Below are 18655 nucleotides of genomic sequence, written 5' to 3' on the forward strand. Positions count from 1 at the left end.
AAAATTATGTTTTTAGAACATAGGTAAGTTGTTAGCACCGAATTATCGATTGAAGTCATTGATTAAGTAGTTGTCATAATTACTTATTTTAAAATACAATTCGGTTACGGTGACCGAAACTATCAATATTAGTAACCAATAAAAATACTCGTATTGTTTTATATTTATTTGAATTTTTTTTATTTCCTAGTAGATATGCATGTACATATAATTTGTTTTTACATTTTAAATTCAATCCTTACTGTACGTTCATAAATCCATTGATAGCGCGAAACTGCAATATTTTAAATAAAACGTACTTTGCAGTATTTCTTGTTTCATATTTACATATTGTTACAGATCTTACTAATTCACAAAACCTAATTTATTTATGAACGTACTTACATTTTTTAGTTTACGTCTACATTTCTACTGAAAAGAAACATAATAAAATATTTGGAATTGACAATTTACATATATGATGCCAATCTTATTCGCGATGCCCACCAGATCATAATCACAGGCAGGTGAAAATAAGCCTTCTTTAACCATCGATGTATTTGATGCAATTTATGGTTGGTATATATTTCCTTGGGTAATTGGGGTTGCGGGCCAATTTTAATGTCTTACGTACACAGGTAATGAAAGCGCTCTTGATAATATCGGTCTGAGTCTTTTTAGCCTTCAACAAAGCTACAGCCTTAGCCTTCGTGGTACCGTTTTGTACCTTCGAGCCAGGTTTGGTAGCAACTTTATTGTACTTAGCAGCAGCACGAGCCATGGAGCTTCTTGTCAGCAGCAAGCTTCTTCTTGCTAGGAGCTTACTATCAAAGGCGGGTTTTGCTGCAGTTTGCCTTTTTCCACCAGCCGAAACCTCCTTCTCTAGGAAGGAGGTTTCCGTTGGCTTTTCTATGAAAAAAAAAAAGAATTGTAGTAATGATATAACACTAAAAACTACACAGCTTACACACATTTGTAGTTGAGATGATCTTGATATTAGGAGTTTTCAAATTTAATATGATCAATTGTAGTTATGGGCACACAGCGTTCTGAAAATAAACGTATAATGTTTATTCTCTATATTTTAAAAGGAAATAGTTTTATTAACTTACAATTGTTCGTAAAAATCTGCAAAACTTCCAATTATTTGCAATTTTTCATTTTATTTATAAAATTTTGCTCTTTTTTATTTCCTTATTATTTTAGTACTAATTTTTTTTTTAAATGTCAAGTAAACTTAATCACATGTATATTGAATTCGGTTGGAAATACCGAATTATTCTTTATTTTATCAAGATAACCGAACTTTATATAGATTTAATTGAATTATTTTGGTACCATAACTAAAAACAAATGTTTGGCATTAATAATCAAAATTTTGATTACAAGTACTGATATTTACAGTTAAAGCAAATAATTATATATTTAATTCGATCTTGCTAAATAATATAATTAAAATAACCGTTTATAAAGCTCAAGTTGGTTAGATTAACTGAATTACTAGTTAGGCGAACCCTAGTTCCATCACAGTTATGTTTTTTCAGTTGTAATTATATAAAATATGTTGAATGTATTGTTTTTTAATAACTACAACTATTTTTCTCTTATAGTAAACAAATAATTATAACTGTGATCGATTTCCAATCGATCTTTTTTCTGTGTGTACCAGTGCAAATACATAATACTTTCCTTACTATAGAAGTGTAGGATATAACAAGTTTAACATTAATACCATTACCATCAGGATTTCTACCACCTATACCCAACAGCATCATCACTATTACAGCATTCATCATGCATATTGGTGGATGTGTATTATTGTCTTCTGCCAGTTTCATTGACCAACTAAGTACAGATTTCTTAAAACAATAGCTTAACTACGAGGGTAGATTACTTTAGTCTTAAACACATATTCCCTAATTAATATTCAACTTTAGGTACCACCCTCGTTTCTGAATAAACCCCTTTAAATATCTTTTCATATACACAAGACAAATGCAAGATGAAGTTGTCTAAAAAAAAGAAGAAATGTACTGCAGTTTCTTCATTTAGACTCTACCAGATGCACTGTAGGTCTGAATTTAGATGTGTGTACAGTTTCCAAAATAAGGTAGAAAGAAAGATAGATAGATAGATAGATAGATAGATAGATAGATAGATAGATAGATAGATAGATAGCTAGATAGATAGATAGATAGATAGATAGATAGATAGATAGATAGATAGATAGATAGATAGATAGATAGATAGATAGATAGATAGATAGATAGATAGATAGATAGATAGATAGATAGATAGATAGATAGATAGATAGATAGATAGATAGATAGATAGATAGATAGATAGATAGATAGATAGATAGATAGATAGATAGATAGATAGATAGATAGATAGATAGATAGATAGATAGATAGATAGATAGATAGATAGATAGATAGATAGATAGATAGATAGATAGATAGATAGATAGATAGATAGATAGATAGATAGATAGATAGATAGATAGATAGATAGATAGATAGATAGATAGATAGATAGATAGATAGATAGATAGATAGATAGATAGATAGATAGATAGATAGATAGATAGATAGATAGATAGATAGATAGATAGATAGATAGATAGATAGATAGATAGATAGATAGATAGATAGATAGATAGATAGATAGATAGATAGATAGATAGATAGATAGATAGATAGATAGATAGATAGATAGATAGATAGATAGATAGATAGATAGATAGATAGATAGATAGATAGATAGATAGATAGATAGATAGATAGATAGATAGATAGATAGATAGATAGATAGATAGATAGATAGATAGATGATAGATAGATAGATAGATAGATAGATAGATAGATAGATAGATAGATAGATAGATAGATAGATAGATAGATCGATAGATAGATAGATAGATAGATAGATAGATAGATAGATAGATAGATAGAAGATAGATAGATAGATAGATAGATAGATAGATAGATAGATAGATAGATAGATAGATAGATAGATAGATAGATAGATAGATAGATAGATAGATAGATCGATAGATAGATAGATAGATAGATAGATAGATAGATAGCTAGATTGATGATTGATTGATTGATTGATTGATTGATAGATAAAATAATTATTTGAGTTTTAAGATAGGTTTCTTAAAATATCCTTGACTATTGCAACAGTACACCCATAGTGCAATGTCTACAATATGTATAAATGTATAGAATTTGTTAAAATTTAACACAGAATAAAACCAACATCAGCATAAAAACCACGATTCTTTTCATTTCTTCAATTTGTTTTCCTTTTCTTCTACGAGTAGTATTTTATGGCAAAATGAACAACAAAAACTGATATTGTTTCTAACAAGTTGTAAGGAAAAAAACTCATAGAAAATTGGTTAAATTGTGTGGTTTTTATTTTATAATTTTTGGTATTTTTTGTAAAAGTATTAAGGAACAAATAATTGCGAGAAAGAAAGAAAAAAAAACGATTAGTAAAATAGATTCTTGAAAGGTTCGGATAAGGATGCAAACAGCAACAACTACAAGAAAAATCTTTTGCATTTTCTAGGCATCTAATAAATATTATAAATGAATTTTCACAAAATATTAAACCAAACACTTTTTGAGACAATATTGGTGAAATCAATAATCTTTTTGCTGGTGGATATTAAAATTTAATAAAAAGCTTCAGGATATTGTTAACAATATACTCCCTCATCTTTAAGTCCGTTAAAAAAAATCCCACAATTTCTTTCCTATATTGTTTTTTACTCTTAAAACTTTTGTTGTTCTTTTGTGTTATTTGTACTTTGTTGTTTATGAGTAATATGCTGAAGCTTATTGCAAAATGCAAATGAAAGGAATATAAGGAAAAACTCCTCTAGCTAAAGGCCAAGAAAGTTTTTCAACAGATTTTTAAAAGTTAATGTAAAATCATACTCTTTTTGTATTATTACTTTACCTCAATTATAATTGTTGTTGGTATTTTAAGATACAAACATATGTATGATTACACAGTGCAACATGAAAAAATATATCCATATAAGTACAACAATTCGTGATAAAATACCCAAAAAAGACCAGTGTCTCCTAGTTTTGTCCGAAGTCATGCATTTTTGTAATTTCAAGTGAAAAGTTCTACAGTGAGAAATTGCACTGCTTTTATTAACGACACCTATACGTATACGTGTTAATGATTTATTGATATTACAAATATTAAGTATACGCCTATTTTAAAGAGTAACTGTTTTTTTAATAGATAAAAAATCTAATTTCATTCTCATTTAGGCCTCTACGTGCTTAATTTCATGATTCTTGGTACCATATTATAGAAAACACAAAAAGTACCAGTTAAAGGTCAAAAAAGTACCAAAAAGTCCCCTTAATAGGTTTTCATTTCATGTTTCTAGGCATCTTGGTTATTTATGGACCGATTTTACTTATTTTGAATAGGAAACTTTTCGAAGGTATGTCTCATTGTTGAAGATTTGAGTCCCAAAGATCTCTGGGGTTTTCAGAAATCTTATTTTAACAAACATACAGACGTACGGACAGACAGACGAACATAACTTAATCAACTCCGCTATCTATAAGGACTCAGTTCGGAAAATTATATTTACGTATATATACCCTTCTTACGAAGGTGAAGGGTATAAAAAGTATTATAAATTTCCTATTCTAAAATCCAGTGTAAATTTTCTATTTTATTATTTTCTTTTAGAAAAAATTTCCAAAACAATTAGTTACATTCTTTTCATCTTGCTGTCTTGGCTCAAGTACCTGAGCATTAAATTTCTTCTACACTTTTACCCCTGATTTTTAACAAATTACTTATAACACTTAAATGTTCACTTTTGACCACTACTCATTTAATTTCATTTAAATCATATTTTCCAGCTGAACTGGAAGAGGAACAAACACCAAAATGGTTGTTTTCTTTGAAGAAAATTGTAAGCAATAGTCTTAATGGAGGGTATAATAACTTCGAGTAGCATCTCTTGAGAAACACTTACTTTAATTGTCGAGTTTTGCTACATTTCATATGGTTTTTTGTTATCTTTCTTTTTTGAATTTTTTTTATTATAATTTTCTTGTTTTCATTATAATTTCTTTCTTATTTACTTGATTTTTCCCAGAAAAAGTAAAAATACTCGTACAGGAAAGTAAAAAAAAAAAAGTAAAAGAAATTTTGTGGTATATTTTGTTCAGCATTTGTTTAGATTTAATTTTCACTCTTGTTAGAGTTGGGCCGTTAAAAAGGAGCAAAAAGGTCTGATAAAAGGAAAATTATATTTAGCTCATCATTAGATTCCAGCAAGTCAGCCCAAACCAGCCTTGTAGTCAACGATCCAAGCAAGTTTACAGCAAACCAAACAACCAAGCAACCAACCAGCCAGCTAAACATGTTTAAACAAGAAAAAGAAACTGGATAAAATAAGAAACAAACTTAATTAAAAATTACTAAACGCCAGATAATAGCAACAATACAACATCAAGCAAAACGAAGAAAAAGCGTAAAAAAAACAAACGCTAAACGAACCAACGAATGAATGAAGAAAATATTCTTAAGATTAAAAGTAATATGCAGTGAATTACACCGATAACGATGGTAACTGTAATAGAGATGTGTTGAAACTTTATACTTCTTGCACTCAACTACCACCCCCAACCCCTACACCCTAAACTGTTTCAACCAATACTCCCACAAACCCATGTGGAATCTTATATGTATGATGATCCTGTTGTTCTTGTTTTTCCATACCTAAACGTAGTCTTTTAGTTTCATACAATATATGAATGAATTGTTTGGTTCCGAGAAACTGAAAATGAAGACTTTGAACACCAACAAAAAAAAAAAAAAAAAACAACCAAGACACAAAAGATGTTTTAACAAATACTCCTACAAATTATGCAAATTAAATAAGCTCGTTGTTGTTTTTTATTTTTGTCTTGCCTTGTTGCCTCCTCTTAAAGTAGTGTGAGTGGAGTGTTTGAGTTTGAGAAGGTGTGTGTGTGTTTGTGTGCGTTTAAGGCCACTAGTGTGTTTTATTTAACAAAGATGATTTCTTTCATCTTTTTTTTTTTTTTGTACAAAAATATATATGTATATATTACTTTATTGTGTTTATATGAAACAATCCATTGCTTATACTGGTACAAAATCAGAGGTTCTTAAAGTAATAAATTAGAGTAATGCTGATGTTTGTAACACCCAAAACTATTGGTCCTACACACATCTGAAAGTGTGTCCGTCTGACTGTCTGTCTGTCTGTCTATCTGTCTATCTGTCAGTCTGTCTGTGTTTCCATGTAAACCTTGTGCGCACGCTATAGGCCGCAATTTGTATAGGCTATCATATCGCTATACATTCTAACTTATTTTACTCTATATATGTGTAATGTTTAACCTAAATTTTCATGCCACGCCCACTATAGCAAAAATATAGTAAAAATTGTCCATATAAATAAATTTGAATCTTTATTTGGTATGTGGGCGTGGCATCTCGTCTACTTGAAATTTCGAGGTAAATAATAGCCTATAATTACTGCAAGACATGGAGGAAGGTTCTGTGAAAATTTGTTTTTAAATTTCCATCTATATGTCTGTCTGTCTGTCTGTCTGTCTGTCTGTCTGTCTGTCTGTCTGTCTGTCTGTCTGTCTTTCTGTCTGTCTGTCTATCCGTCTGTATGTTTGTTGATATCAATTTTCTGAAGAACTCAAATATTTTTGAAACTCAAATCTTCAACAATTCTGCCAGATATTTTTTCGAGAAGTTTACTATTTAAAATCTCCAAAATCGGTCCATAAATAACAGAGTCATGAGCAAAAATCCGAGACAACCTGTGAAAATTTCTTCAAAAAATTCGACAAAAGGAAATGACAACAACAACAACATATAGCTTCATGTTGTTCTTGTACTTAGTTAGCTTATTCGTAAAAAGAAAACAGAGCAACAACAACAAGTTATAAAGCTGTGTGTTGTGCTGATGGAAAATTGTGTGTGAACAAAATTTTAAATTACTATTTTTAAAAATTTTAATTTTTAAACCTGAAAACATGATATTAAGCATGCAGAGCCCGGATGTATTAAGCCATCTAAAAGTCCATTTTATCAACTTTAACATAAAGGCTTAATGTCTGACATAAATTCATTCTTTATCGAGATATCTTCACCTGAAACTTGATATACTAATAAATTAATAAACATTTTATTTTTTCGTACATTTCGCAAACTTATTCATTCCCATTTTTCACATTTCTTTCTATGATACATAGTTGTTGAGATATCATCCATTGTAGTTGACGGATGGACAGACAATGTTAAATCTAATCAGAAAGTGATTTTGAAACGATTGAAACATCCTCAGATAGTTGTGGATTGAATATTTTTGAACATTATAAACAATATTTACAAAGCATAATACCCTCCGCAGTATAGTAGTTTAGGGTATAAATACCATGAATATATCGAAAACTTAGAGTTTTCAAACTTTAGGTTAAGATATCTCGAAGAAGGGAGAAGATAAGTCAGATGTTTGCAAGCTGCTAGAATGAATTTTCATATGGCATACAACATTTTATAAATAAAGTTGTGTTGGCACTGTTATAACGCCTCAAAAAGGGTTAAAAATTGTGCTTTCTCAAATTTCAGGACACGATATCTCAAATCCCAGATGTGGTAGAGAAAATCGGATTTAGCGCACCTCAATCATTAAGAAATGTCTAACTGGGTCTCAAGGTTTTAACTTTTCTTAAATTTTGCCGGCCTATGTAATTTACGATTTAAGAATCCCTGCTAATATTTCAACATTAATTCAGCCAGTTATAACAATAATATTATGGCGTTTTTCTTATTTTAATTTTTTCCGCAATCTTTTCTTTTCATACTTAATATATTTTTTTCTCCTCCTTACTACGTTTAGTTTTCTTTTCCTTGTATGAGAATGAAGGATGTGTAAAAAAATGTTGCTTTATTTCCCTTCGAAATGAGCTCACACAACAATAGCATTTACATATACCAAGGAAAAAAAACTGGGTCTGGGTTTACGGCAACTACGTGTATGAAAGTTAAACAAGGATTTCCTTATGGATTTCAAATAAATTGATGGTAAGGGAGTTCATTTATCTTCTTTGACTCATAAAAATCATGAATATTAAATTTACGCCAACACCAACACTAAACTGAATATTTTTTGAAGTTCATCTTTAGCAGGAAACGTATAACTAAATGGAGAAACATAGCCTGCCGGAGTCATAAACAACTTATGTATGTAGATGTACATATGTATGTAGGTGTACGTGTGTTGTGTTACAGAGCGTTTACATTTCCTCTTACTCCTGCGCACAGTGGTATAGGAAAAAAAAAAGAGGGAAATAATTCGGTAACTTCTAAACGGTTAATCCGATTTTAATGAAATTTGGTATGCACAAAGAGGAGGTGTTGTCGAGTTTAGGTTTTGAATTTGGACCTTATAGGCCAACCAGGGGCCCGGCGGGGGGTCCTCAAATTAGGACACCTCGGCTATGTTAAATTTTTAAAACGATCCTATTTCTTCATTTGAGTTCCGATTTAAAAAAAATTTCGTATATAGAATCTCCTCATCGAGCACTATAAAAAATGTCGTCATAGCAGTAAATTATCTCTTATAGTTTAGGAGATATTCGCATTTGAAAATTAAAATTTTAAAATTTTTACCGTTCTTACTTTAGTTTTTTGATAATAGCGGGTCCAAATATTCCCGATTTTCGCCATTTTTTTTTTATTCGCTTAACAACAAGTCTATATATCAAGCAGTGAAAGAATTATGTAAAAATCATGACTGAGTCCAAAGTTATAGGCATTTTAATTTAAAAAATTAAAAAAAGGCGATTTTTTGCCATTTTTTGGGGAAAAAAGTATCTTTTTCTTTTTAAGTTATCTAAAAAGTTTCTAAGAAGATGTATATAGAATTTATACTTTTTGAAAAGCTGACTTTACATAAAATACGATAAATGAAACAAAACCTAAAAATTTTTGATACCGAGGGGACCAGATCCATCCAAAAAAACCCTATTTTTTATATAAAATTCAATTTTGAGCAAAAATTCTCAAATCGCATAGTCGATATCAAATTATAGTGACCTGTTTTATATGACCCAATATGTTCTTAATCATTTTGTAACGGGTTTCGATAACCCCGCCCCTGGTATGGATATAATAGGCAAAAAACCAAAAAATCCCATTTTTGGGATTTTTTAAAACTTTTTTGGGAATTCCGGGATTTCTAATAAGAAAATTCGAAATTTGTATTTAATTTTGGATTTTGAGTAAAAAAATCTACCTAACTGTAAAATTTCATCAAAAAATATTCATAAATAAAATTTTTATTGCAATTTGAAAAATTTGTATCTTCGCAAAAACTGAATAAAAAACATTTTTTAATTTTTTTTTAAAAAGTATTCCGCGAATTTTTTAATTTTCAAAAATTATATACAGTTTTGAAAAATAGACAAAATTACCTTTCCATTGATATATAACATGCCTACCTAATGTTTTTTAAGTGACAAATTAATTAGGGAAACTCAACATCTTTTAGAGAATTTACCTAGTACTATTATTTTCATCCATACATTTGTTAGGCATGTTTTACTACCTAAATTTTTATGAATTTTTACAGCCACTTTTTACGATTAATCTTTTATTCTTTATCCCTAAAAAAAATTAACAAGTATTTATTTTATATAAAAATAGTCTTTATTTATTTTTTTTTATAAATTAATATAATTTTGTAAAATAATCGGTATCACAGTAGTCCATATCTAAAAGATAAAGTAAATCTTTAAATTCATGAATATTTTCAAATGCTAACGTTTTGTAGCAAATCCAACGTTTCCTTATAGTAGATAAAACAGGATCAGAAGATAGAATCAGATTATTAAAAATATCTTCATTTTGAGACTGCCTAGAACACTTCCTTGAGCTAAACTGATGAATATGCTTAAAGTCTCTATTCCTCGATTCTTGGGGTTCTGATGTAAGCTCTCCTAAAGGCAGAATATTATGTTCTATGATGACCTTTCCATGACATAATATCTTGTGAACTGTAGGTGTCATTTCTTTCCAGGGATATAATTCCAAAAGTAATTTAGAAACTTTTGTAGAATACTCTCCAAATTTTGTTGCGTTCACTTTATGCTTGCTATTTATCGCCATTAGAATAATATTGACCTTTTGCAGTAAATCCATACTAATTCCGGTTATTTCGGAAGTAGTTTCAAAATGTTTAAAAAAACGTCTAGCGGTATTACCATCGTTTGTGCTTCCATATCCTGTGAGTGGTTTATCAATATTTAATCCCATCCGCTTTTTAAATTCCTCTTGAATTCTTCGTTTCTCACTGGCTCTCATTTCCATTAACTCCTTATTGTTATTTGCACTTTTGTTTGCATTTTCCGGTATGCTTCTGTACTTTAAATCATATGCTAAATGTAGAAAATGTTCCAGAAATCGTATGCGAGCATGTAGGGGGGATATTCCAAATTGTAATGTTTCCTCATTTATTGATCTTTGCTTGGAAATATTCGAAAATTCTGATTTTTTATCACCACATATGTAGCAGTACCAAGTAGATGATGTTCCTGTAATGGCATTTCCAACTTTCCCATCAATCATTGTAAGTTTTAAATCATAGGACATGTTAAACGAATAATTTTCTATTTCGATTGTTATAGGTTCCAAGTTTTTAATTTCTGCTTCAATACGATTTATCAAATCTTGCGTTGTTGTTTTGGATTCCTTTATATACTCAAAGCTTATTGGCCTACAAAAAGCTTTGGATCCTGGAGTCGAATTCTTCCAAATATCATCGAAACTGGTTGATGGAGAATCGCTGTCAGCATACTTTCGAATTCTTAATGGAACTAGCGATGCCATAAATACACTTTTATACTCGGAAGATGATTCACTTGTGTTGATTTGTTTATATTCCGAGAGTGCTGATAATCCATCACATCCCCACTTACAAATGAGTTGAAGATCACAAGAATTTATTTTTTTTAGTTGGTCTGAAGAAAAGTCAGAAGCAATCCTTAAAGCAGTATTTTCGAGTAGAGCGCCGAGTCCAATAACAGCCTTCCGATCAGTTATTTCAATAGGAGGTGGTATAATGCTTTTCTTCTTTTCATTTATTTTGTCATATGATGGTAAAACATCCACTCCTTTTTCAGATAGCGCCTTTCTTAACGTTATGTAGTTATCACGACTTAATCCCAGCTGCAACATAAGCGCAATAGCTTCTTCCTCAGTGAACGTTGTATCAGATGATGGTGTGGGTATACTCTTTACAATTCTTTTCAGTCGTCTTGGTGATGCGGTTGGAAGAATATTTGCAATTTTTATGGCATCCAAAGGCTGTTTTTCTTTTCTTAACATTGCTTTAAAAGTGTCCGAAACTTCTTCGTTAGATAAGGTTTCTAGTGAAGTTGATAACCTTTTCCTCTTAGATTTTGAGCTCAAATCCTCATACTGCTTACAGGGAGCACCAACAGTTGATACGCAAATAGCAACTTCTACACATTCATCCAGCCAATCAGAAAATTTCGATCGAAATTTAGCAATGGAATACCGAACACTCTTCAGTTTTATATCAACTGATTTTATAAAATTTTCAATTTTACATATATCAGTTTTATCCACTTTATTTTTATGTGCAGTTTCAATATATTTCAATAAGAAGTTCACTTTATCTTGAAAAGGAGCTGAAGAGTGTTCAAATAAAATGGAGCACAAATCATTTTTTTTTAGTACGATCGCCATGGTTAGAAAATTACAAATAATTACAAACAGATATAAACCTGTCTTATATATTAATTACAGGTACTTAAATTAAATTATTTTTTAAAGGGTTATGATATTCTACCTAATATGTCTAACGTATCCTTATGTAATGAATTTTTCCTCAATAGGTCACTTTAATAAGCTACCTATTAAAGTGACCTATAGGGGTAAAAATCATTACAGTTTAAAAAATAATACCTGAAAATTTTTTAATATATGTAACAAATTTAAGAGTTAACGTTATGGATGAAAATAATAGTGCTAGGTAAATTTTCTAAAAGATGTTGAGTTTTCCCTAATTAATTTGTCACTTAAAAAACATTAGGTAGGCATGTTATATATCAATGGAAAGGTAATTTTGTCTATTTTTCAAAACTGTATATAATTTTTGAAAATTAAAAAATTCGCGGAATACTTTTTTTAAAAAAATTAAAAAATGTTTTTTATTCAGTTTTTGCGAAGATACAAATTTTTCAAATTGCAATAAAAATTTTATTTATGAATATTTTTTGATGAAATTTTACAGTTAGGTAGATTTTTTTACTCAAAATCCAAAATTAAATAAAAATTTCGAATTTTCTTATTAGAAATCCCGGAATTCCCAAAAAAGTTTTAAAAAATCCCAAAAATGGGATTTTTTGGTTTTTTGCCTATTATATCCATACCAGGGGCGGGGTTATCGAAACCCGTTACAAAATGATTAAGAACATATTGGGTCATATAAAACAGGTCACTATAATTTGATATCGACTATGCGATTTGAGAATTTTTGCTCAAAATTGAATTTTATATAAAAAATAGGGTTTTTTTGGATGGATCTGGTCCCCTCGGTATCAAAAATTTTTAGGTTTTGTTTCATTTATCGTATTTTATGTAAAGTCAGCTTTTCAAAAAGTATAAATTCTATATACATCTTCTTAGAAACTTTTTAGATAACTTAAAAAGAAAAAGATACTTTTTTCCCCAAAAAATGGCAAAAAATCGCCTTTTTTTAATTTTTTAAATTAAAATGCCTATAACTTTGGACTCAGTCATGATTTTTACATAATTCTTTCACTGCTTGATATATAGACTTGTTGTTAAGCGAATAAAAAAAAATGGCGAAAATCGGGAATATTTGGACCCGCTATTATCAAAAAACTAAAGTAAGGACGGTAAAAATTTTAAAATTTTAATTTTCAAATGCGAATATCTCCTAAACTATAAGAGATAATTTACTGCTACGACATTTTTTATAGTGCTCGATGAGAAGATTCTATATACGAAATTTTTTTTAAATCGGAACTCAAATGAAGAAATAAGATCGTTTTAAAAATTTAACATAGCCGAGGTGTCCTAATTTGAGGACCCCCCGCCGGGCCCCTGGTTGGCCTATAAGGTCCAAATTCAAAACCTAAACTCGACAACACCTCCTTTTTGTGCATACCAAATTTCATTAAAATCGGATTAACCGTTTAGAAGTTACCGAATTATTTCCCTCTTTTTTTTTTCCTATACCACTGTGCTGCGGCTGTCATAAACAATGAGAACGCATACGCAGACATCTGCATATCAAGGATGAAAGATGAATTGAGGTACCAGTATTATTGTATTAATATCACATGCATATTTTATGTTTATATTAAAAATTAATATTAAATAACTAAATTTAACAATTTTTCGTTTTTTTTTTTTTTGTTTCCTTTGTTTTGTTATATGTTGTATGTGTAAAAGTGTTTGTTTATCATTAATGATTTGGCTACAAAAATTTTGTAAATTATTTTATATACAAGTTTTTGTTTTTATCTTTAATAACATTATTTTTTAGCATTGCAATTGTGTTTAACATAATCGTTATCATCATCGTCATCATCAACATGATAAACCACTTGATATGTTCCTATACATTTCAATATTCTTAGCAAACGAAAAAGAAAAAGTTCCATACGGAAACGGAAGACTGTTCAACTAAATTGCCTTTTTTAAATAAAAGTTTTTTGTTTTCATTTATTTATGCATATGTGTATGAGTCTATGTATCTGATTCCGTTATATACAAATATACATAAAAAGTTTCATTTCCCAATTGAGCTATAAATTCCACTTCTTTCTTTTTTTATACGATCTTAACGCAACGCCAATCTTTACGCCAGAACCACCTGGTGTCACATACTTACAAACTACAGAGGAACAAGTTCATGTACCAAATACTATTCATACTCGCTTCGGTATGTGGCACCAGCAGTTTTACTCAACAATATTCAATATCGTTTATCGTTAAATGTATAATGCACATTTTATTCATACGAGAGTTGGCTGAGAGTTAAGACGATTAAATATTATTCTTTTAATAGATTTGATGAAAATTTCCGAACATAGGAAATAACGATAATTTTTGTATATAAAAAAATTACTATAAAACTTCTTCTTCATACAAAATTTACCATAAATATTCTACTTTACTAATAACACAGGCCGACAAATTTTTAACTTTTCTAAAGGGTTGAGCCGAATCTGAGCTGAATCCGAATTTGGCCTTAGAATTTCTCCGTCACATCTCTGATTTAAGATATCGTGTCCTGAAATTTGAAAAAAACACCATTTTAGACCCTTTTTTAGACTTTACAACTGAAAGTCCATTATATCAGCTTTAAAATAGAGGCTTAACATTTGACATATACTCTCTCTTCTTCGAGTTATTTTCAGCTAAAGCTGAATATAACAATAAATTGAAAAAAACACAATATTTCCTATGAAAATACTTTTTGAATTGTTTAAAAATCTGCTGTAGTTTCTGAGATATCACCCTTTGAAGTTGACGGACAGACAGACATCGTTAAGTCGAATCAGAAAGTGATTTGGAGTCATTGGAACATCCTTAGGTTTAGATTCAGTATTTTTGTTCGTTTTAAACAATATTTACAATACATGATTTATAAAACCAAAAAAAGTACCATTTGGAAAACGAAAAAGTACCAGAAACTCCCCTTTTACAAATTTTCATTCAATCAGCATTCTGCGTGTTTAATTTTGCGTATCTAGGTTCAATATTATAAAAAGTACAAAAAATGTCACCCATATAGATCTTCATTTTATCAGAAAAGTACCCATTGAATGACGAAAAAGTACCAAAAACTCCCCTTTTATAAATTTCCATTCGATTAGTATGATTCGTGTATAATTTTGCTTTTCTAGACTCCGTATTATAAAATATTCAAAAAGTACCAGTTTAAGAACAAAAAGTACCAAAAATATTCACTTCTATAGAATTTCATTCCATCAGGATCATATACATACAAACATATGTCTGATTATATGTTTCCAGATTCAATATTGAAGAAAAACCGAAAAGTTCCCATAGATATCTGGGGTCTGGAGAAAATTTATTTCAACATATGGACAGACAGACAGAGAGACGGACAAAGCATAATTGACTCCGCTATCTGTACGGGTCAAAAGAAGAGTATGTGCCTAACTTCATTAAATTATCTTGAAAACTGGGACCTGAAAAGAGGTGCTACCCATACCTCTAGTCTGCCGGTACTATATACTGGTGATGATCAAATGTATACTTGGCTTTTCATTGGAATGATTTGACATGGGGTCGAAACAGAGCATCATATACGGTTGGCCAGTTGCCTGCAGGACTTGTCCTGGCTGGTTAGTTGGTTGAGATTCCTTAGGGATCCCCGTAGTGGCTGTGGTTTAAACCCAAATTCGCGGGGAGAGAATGTTGGTTTAAGGACTGATATATCCTATGCCTCTTCCCGACAGGACACTAGTACTGATTTAGTAAACCTTTTACTTCAGGAAAGTTCTCGGTGCTGTTACCATCTCAACAGGATGCATATTGTTTCATGCTATACGACTTATGGTTGAGGTCCACCACTCAACTTATTGGGTTCGAATTGACTTTGGCAATTCCTACATCCTTTGTCACATTATCTCGACATAAGGAGGGATCCTGATTTTTTTGGCTGGGTATTTCGGACTACCCAACTACTGAGATTGCCGAATCAACAGAGCAATCTCAATAGTGTGGTTGCGCGGGCTTTAGATGGTTAAGGAATGCACTGGAATCTGTCATTAGTTGATTTGGATTGCATTTTAAGTAATGCAATCTTTCATGACATCTAAAGGATGGTCACCTTCCGGTAGACCGAAAGATTGATTTCATTGATTGATTTTTCCTTTGCTGCCATGCTGTCTATCATTCCACAACGGGGATACTATGGCAAGAGATTAGATAGCTGGAGTACTTCAACAAAGTGGTTGTACATGGACCGGCACAGCCACCTGAGTATTTCATAGAAGTATTCAGGGACACGTGGTAGACCGTCCCAAGTCCCATGATAAAGACCACCGTGTAATAAGGCCATCAAGGCAAGGACACACAGACGGACAGACGGACAGACAGACAGACAGACAGACAGACAGACGGACAGACGGACGGACTGCTAAGGAAATGTTACCTAAATTTTGTGCAGAATTGAATATTTACCAAACATTTTTTATTAAATAGAACTTTTTCGATTAGGTTTCTATTCATAACAAATTTTCGAGAAAAATATCACACAATCCTCTCATTTTTGTTTGCCAAACACCTGCACTTGTACCCGTTTCTGTACCGACAATTGTTTTAAAATGTTTCCAATAACTATAAATTTTTAAATTCAAGTTAAGTTTTGTTTCGCCAAACCACCCGCCCCACTTCTATGACTTACCCAATGAAATGAATTAAAAGAAATTAATCTAAAAACCTGATAGTAGTGAACAGGTAAAATAAAAAATAAAAATAAAGTTCCCATGTTTTTTTTTTTTTTTTCTTCCCTCTTTTACACAGTTGCACAATTTTGTGTCGATATAATCGATACAAATAAAATGGGAATAAAATAAATAAGATTTATATTACTCGCTTTTTTATGCACAAGAACAAGATACAAGTAATTTCGATTTAACTTCCGGTAATTGTTGAAATAAAATTTTATTGCTTTAAAAAAAACTGTAGATAGTTTTAAGGAAAGTTTCTATTGAGTTGGGGAATTGAAGTTTAGGTTTTTGTTCATGGAACTATGTAACACTGTTAGGAGAGTTATTAATATATAGGAAATCTTTTGAATTGAAGGAGAAGATAAGAAAATACAATTTTTATTTATTTAGAACATTTTTCCCAAATGAAATTATTTTACAGTAAAATCTGTCACCAAAGTAATATGTCCCATATAATCATTTAGGTCAAAATAATAAAATTTTTGTCACAAATCCATTTTTGCAAGCCACCAAAAAAAAACTTTGCATGTAAATGTCAACCTGAAATATCATTTTTTAAATAGTATTTGAAAAAAAGGAAATTTATGAAATAAATCTTAAATTAGAATAACATAAGTAAATCACTTCATTTCCTTGAAACTTAAAGCAGAGGAAGGGAAAAATAATATTCGTACATATTGCTTGACAGGTGCAACAAACACACCAACAAACGAACAAACATCTAATCAAAACTTAACAATGATTTTAAAACTACTCATATATCCGTTCGTCTAACATTCATAAGCAGAACTACGCGCTTTAACAATAGAATAAATACATACATACGTAAGTATATACACTGAAAAAAAAAACATGCTTAACTTAACGCAAAAATTCATAACAACTTTTTTCGTAATATTTACGAAAATTTCGTTTATTCGTATATATTACGAAACAATTTCATGGTGCTAAATCACCAAAAATTTCGTACAATGTACAACATTTTTCGTATATACATTAGACATAGATTATTTTCAGTGTATAACTGCTTACAAGTGTAAGGAGCAAGAAGTACAATTTCATAACTAGCTCGACTGTTACTTGGTATGAGCATACAATTAGTTACAATAACTATTATGCGAGTGTAACAAACAAAACATATTAGTAGTTGTTACACACCAAAAAAAAAAAGAAATTGAAAAAAAACTGGCAACAATTTTCACAACTGGCAAACACAAGCAACTATCCAACTAACAAGCCAAGCAGCCAACAAAACAGCCTGCTGCCTTACCGCCCGAACACCCGTCCGTCAGTCATTCACTCACTCACTTAGTCAGTTTTAGTTTTCTTTTAGTTCTACCACTTCTACACCAGAGTTCTACTAGTTCTACACCAAATAACAAACCATTAACACTTGTTTCTGTCATATTACATGAAAGCGGAAATGCTATTTTTATTTTTGCTGCTTGCCTTTTTTTTCTTTTTGCAACCAGCTAACACCGCTGCTGCTGCTAATATTTTAGCTTAAACAGTGCTGCTTCTGATGTTTCGTTTAGAACAACAAACAATTTAGCTTTAGGCGGCGTACGCCTAGAGAAACTTTTTGACGTGGGTACTCTTTCTTTTTTTTTTAAACAAGTACTATTCTTTTCCTCTTCTTTTTCTGTTTTATTTTCTACTAATGTTTATGATTTGGTCGGTATAAACTAGACGTTAAAAGAGTTAAAAACAACTATAAAGTAGTGAACAGTGGTTGGGAGTTAGTAGGAAAGTTTTTATTATTGGCAATTGTCTTATAAGTGTTTTACTATAAGTTTGATGTTGTAGAGATTTATGGTAATAAATGAGAATTGATGAGCTAACAACAAAAAAGATCTATGATTCTTGACAAATGAGTAAACTTTAAAAAATTACTAACGACTTTTTGTTGTAAACCAGGCACGGAAAATTCAGTACTTTAGTACTTTTTGATGTCAAATCTATACCGCTGAACCCTCACGACATTTCAGGTACTTTTTCTAACTTATAAACGTGTGACAAGTAGTCAATAGACTAGTCTATAGTCTAGTCTATAGTCTAGTCTATAGTCTAGTCTATAGTCTAGACTATAGTCTAGTCTATAG

The 18655-nt window shown here is 30.5% G+C and overlaps 1 protein-coding gene across 1 annotated transcript; it reads right to left on the reverse strand.

Annotated features, from left to right (window-relative positions):
- Nucleotides 1–523: 523 nt before the first annotated feature.
- Nucleotides 524–1817, reverse strand: LOC119607682. The gene is made up of 2 exons (XM_037961742.1): nucleotides 1718–1817; nucleotides 524–888 (listed from the first exon to the last, which is right to left on the reverse strand). Exons 1-2 carry the CDS (start codon nucleotides 1815–1817, stop codon nucleotides 524–526), a joined length of 465 nt encoding a protein of 154 aa, XP_037817670.1.
- Nucleotides 1818–18655: the final 16838 nt, after the last annotated feature.

This window comes from Lucilia sericata, unplaced genomic scaffold, assembly GCF_015586225.1.
Source record: "Lucilia sericata isolate MDLA Ls3-8-SP2 unplaced genomic scaffold, ASM1558622v1 Contig000727F_arrow, whole genome shotgun sequence".
Taxonomy (NCBI): domain Eukaryota; kingdom Metazoa; phylum Arthropoda; class Insecta; order Diptera; family Calliphoridae; genus Lucilia; species Lucilia sericata.

Bases quoted from the DNA above. Each gene is read 5' to 3' on its own strand.
- LOC119607682 (XM_037961742.1), bottom strand. From the start codon at position 1,817: ATGAAACTGGCAGAAGACAATAATACACATCCACCAATATGCATGATG. The intron at 889-1,717 runs GTAATGGTATTA...TTTTTTTCATAG, and splicing joins AGGTGGTAGAAATCCTGATG to AAAAGCCAACGGAAACCTCC.